Here is a 4,916-nt window from a genome sequence, read left to right on the forward strand (position 1 = left end):
GAAAGCGTGTCATCACACTTTATCACCCACTCGTCAAATTTTTTATCGACACCGCATGCAAATACAAAGCCGGTCATCCATAAATGAAGTCGCGCATTTTTGACGCTTTTTACTAGCTCCCCCTCCGTCCGTCACACATCGTCACAAAAAGCCAGACCCCCCCCCCCCCCCCCCCGCCCCATAAAATGTCGTCACACCTAAGCCTCCCCCCCCCCCCCAAATTGCAGTTTATTGCAGTTTAATTTTTCTTAAAACGTCCATATATTTCCAAAATCTTGCCTGAACGCTGTCAACATATAGATCTAGTATTTTAATCAATTTCTATTACAATTTATTAAAACAGTTTTCTTAAACCCGTTTTCTGTCCCTCCCCTCTTCCAAATATTTTTTTTTTAAACAGTAATGGGCAATTTGTCGCCAAATTAATTTTTTAATATTCATTTATAATTATTTTTTTTCAAACCATGATAGAGGTCAACTTTTCTTTACACTACTGTTACAAACATATTCGTGTGTCGGCAAACGTTTAAAAATGCAAATATAATATCAGGACGTATAATGGGCCCCATATAAAAAATAACCAAGGGCCTTATCGAGCCTAAATTTTGGCCCTGCTGATTGATATCAAATAAATAAATGACGACAGATCTAGCCGCCTTCAAAGTCAAAGCGAGCATTCATGCAGATCGTTTGTAGCAAAGGGACTGTATATATATATATATATATATATATATATATATATATATATATATATATATATATATATATATATATATATATATATATATATATATATATAGCCTATATATATATATATATATATATATATATATATATATATATATATATATATATATATATATATATATATATATACCTGCCTCTTGCTAAAGTAGGCTAAGTATCAGGAAGAAGGAATTATATTATACCGAATAGAGATCGAAAATGGATCTCCTGCAGTAGGCTGAAAAGATGCTGTCCCATCTTTGTAAAGATCAAGTGGCGCCTGGGACAACCCAAGGGGGAATCCCCAGGAGGAGTGGTGATGCGACAAATTCGGCAGTCCGTTTTTGTGAATTGATACGTGTGATCTATGTATGTAGATAGGGTGGAGGATAAATGAGTATGAACCATGTTAAAATATTAATATTTACTTAATTTCTTTTTAACTAATTTAATTTATTTAAGGACAGACTTATACTAACAGGCCTACTTTGTCCAGGGTTTCTTTCAGACATTTTGTTCCGGATAGGGGAATTTTTTTTTAAGTTACTTGGTTTCAGTTATTTTTAATTTTATACAACTAGGCCTTACAATACTAGGGCCTATTTGCCACCCGAAGTAACTATAACAAGGAAGTAAATTCCTATACTTGGAACAAGGTAATTCCCAAAAAAAAACCTAACATAAATCGAAGCGATAAGTTTAGTTAGTAGATCTAGGTCTGAGCGATTCAAGAATGTCAGCCACTATTAAACGAGGCATTGTATTTGTAGCTGCTGGACTTTTACTCGCGCTTTGTGACAGGTAGGCTTACACAAAAATATAAATGATCTGTCTAGATAGTCAGGAGCACATACACGCACACACACACACACATAACTTGTACCGAAGGACAGACTGGCAAATCATGCAATGTGGCCAGTGACAAAGTTGTCTAGTAACGGTGCTTTGAGAATTTGACTTTGTGAAATAAAATAAGAATTAATATTTTTAGAAAATAATTTTATAGGCATATTACTTAACATTAAGTTTGCTTAAACACTTTGAAAGTGCTCTTTGTTTGAACAATAATAAAATTACACTGTGCTTGTGTTATTCTCATAATTCTCGCTATTTATGCTTTAGTTAGAAAACCATGAAACATCTTCTTAATCAATCTTAATTTTAAAAATCATCTTAATATAAATTAAATATAGTTTTATTAAATATTGCCTAAGCCTAGGCTTTAGACCTATATATTATATAAATCAATAATTTATAGGCCCACTACATTTGTTTGAATTTGATACTCTAGCAGTCATAATTACTAATCGAATTGGTAATTATTTAATAATATATATATATATATATATATATATATATATACATAATTATACATATATATTTATTTATTTGAATATTCAAATGCAATCTTTCAGGATATAATCTAGATATACAGTGGTTTCTCATGGTGGGGGTAGGGTGGTTCCCGTCTAAAACGTGTGACACTGTTTAGTGGTTGACACCGTGATGAAACATCATAAAATTTATTGCCAAAACAATGTTTAATCCAGTTAAGATAACAAAATAGTAGTGGTAGAGGGTTGACATCAAAGTGAAAATGCAAAATTGTTGGGGGGGGGGGGGGGGTAAAACCCTAAATTATGGTACCAGGTAACATCCATACCTAGTGACACCACTGTCTATACCACCCCTACCCCAGGGTAATATGATAAACCACCCCCCTCTCTGTGTTATAATATGTGTATGGTTATTTTGTTATTTATAGGGTTCAGTTTAAATTTGATATGTTTAAACTACTTGCAATATAAAATGTGGTTATGGTGAATTGTCAAGTAGGCATAACATTAATTTTGTTATTTTTTCAACTGTATTTGTTTGTAAAGGTGGCCAAGCACACTAACAGTACAAGGATCCTATACAAGCAAAGCTCATATCTTTGATCATCTGTTTCTATTGGTAACTGTGTTCTTTCTATTTGTTTTTAATGTGTATTTTATTTTGATCTAAGCAAATTTGAAAATTAATCACAGATAACCTATGTGATGTATACAAAAACATTAATGTATTTACATTTCTGTTTCATTAACATTCTGATTATTTTAAATTCTTAATGGATTTCAAATATAAAGGTGTTTGCTTAGTGATATTCTGTGTCATTACTAGATGTGAAAAGTAAAGAACCGTAGTTTTTTTAAAAATTAGACGTTGTGGTCAATAGTATAGGAAATTTGTAGAGTTCATCTATCCACAGCCTCAGTTACTTTTCCAGAAATTTTAGCGGCATTGCCTGGGAATCAAACTCATGTGTTTTGGGTTATCAATTTAGTGCTTATCCCACTCTAAAATGCCACCCCATGTTTATTATTTGTATCATCTGAGTTTTATTTCTATTGATTTTTTGTTTTCAGTGGTTTTTCAAACAGTTTGTACAATGTTTGCTTTTACCTTTGTGGATACTCATAGAGAGAAATATATTTGGATTTGGGAGACTCATGCATGGCCAAGAACAACCACAGAGTAAATGAGAAATAATTTAAATTTGGTGTGTGAGATTTGAGAGAGAGAAAATGTAATAGTAAAGAAATAATCAACAGACCCACATATGGGTGAAAATTATCCATGCACTGAAACAAAAAAACACAAAAAATAAAATAAGAGCTATTTTTTATTGATTGGAATACTAATACTTTTTTAAGTAGACCTTGAGTTTGTCAACTAAAAATAGATATGTGGCAGCTATAACTATAAGAAATTTCTTCAGCAATCAACTGGGATTTAACAAACCTTAATAATTATTTAGGACTGAGGGGTTGTACATAAAAGCATAAAGGTGTCACACACCTTGAATTGACAGTATGTCACCATGTGTGACATAGAAAACAGGGGATAAAGAATGTGACAGCATTTATTTTGTATAAAAATGACGGGGAATGTTCATTAATTTTTGTGACAATTACAGTGGGAGAATAAACTGAGGGATGTCATTTGTTCAATAAGACTGAGACCAAAATAGCATGTCACTAATTGATGATCCTTTATAACATATAATAAATAATGTAATTAGGCTAGTCCATGTTTTCAATGGTAGTAACTGAAGATTGACTCTATCTTCTAAAATCATGGAGGTGCTTATGACCTGATATCCCTTCCTCATCCAGTGTTATTGAGTGTCATTGATCCTCACCTTTATTTCCATTTTGCTATATTTTAAGTAGTTAAATGATAGATCTAGGAAGAACACAAAACTAAAAAAATTTTACATAACTAATGTACAATTTTACTTATATTAAAATCATTTAGTATAAAAATAACAACTGAACACTGTTATTTATTTATTAAGTAAAATTAATTAGTATAAATATAACAACTAAGCGCTTTTATTTATTTTGTTTAATCCAAACATTACAGGAAACAATCCGCTTGCCCTTGCTGCAGAAAACCAAAATGCACAGCCCAACCTGGCAGGTGGCAATAGAAATGATGCTGCGAATAATCCTGAACCAGATAGAGCAAATAATCAAGCCCAACTTGGCAGAAACAGAAGAAAGATTAAAAAACCATCAGCACTAATTTACTTTCCTGCAGCAATTTTTTCTCAATCCAGTATTTTACTTCTTTACTTTGGAGTGAAGTTGACATACAGTTCAAGTTTTATTATGTTAAAGGGTAAACTAACATACCATTTATATGTTTTATGGCTAGAGTTTCTTTCATGCTTCTCTTTAGAGGGGGGGGAGGGGAGACGAAAAAACATCTACACCCCCACCTTCACCAAATGAAATAGAATTTATATAGAAAATATATACTTTTACCAGTGAACGCAAAACACTCCCACCCAAAAATTTTGAGTGCCCCCTGGAGAAAAAAGTCTGGAAGGAAACACTGTTTATGGCATTAAAATTAAACAAATGTAATTAACTTAATTAAAAAATTTTAAGAGAACCAGACCTACACAGTAACTTTGAAACTTAGAAATCATGCATATACTAAATAAGCCATAACATAAAGGGGTAGATTCTTGAAATGTCATAAAATGTCTATAGAATTATTTTATATAGTAGTAACCATAGAAAAATAAGAACTCTGCTTCACTGACCATTAAGGGTTACTTTAACTTTATTAGTGTTTTAGAATATCCAAAAAAAAATTGACATCAACATTTTCCAGCAGTTTAAAATTATTGCTCTTTT

At 31.9% G+C, this 4,916-nt stretch overlaps 1 protein-coding gene across 1 annotated transcript; it reads left to right on the forward strand.

Moving 5' to 3' along the window:
• Nucleotides 1–1,406: 1,406 nt before the first annotated feature.
• LOC131940984 (uncharacterized) lies at nucleotides 1,407–4,392 on the forward strand (the record flags this gene model as incomplete). The annotated part of the gene is made up of 4 exons (XM_059299927.1): nucleotides 1,407–1,527; nucleotides 2,610–2,682; nucleotides 3,135–3,243; nucleotides 4,135–4,392. Coding segments are annotated over exons 1-4 (508 nt in total), but the record flags the coding sequence as incomplete, so codon positions are not given.
• Nucleotides 4,393–4,916: the final 524 nt, after the last annotated feature.

Source organism: Physella acuta, unplaced genomic scaffold (assembly GCF_028476545.2).
Source record: "Physella acuta isolate Inbredline_101_S28 unplaced genomic scaffold, ASM2847654v3 ptg000337l, whole genome shotgun sequence".
Classification (NCBI taxonomy): Eukaryota; Metazoa; Mollusca; class Gastropoda; family Physidae; genus Physella; species Physella acuta.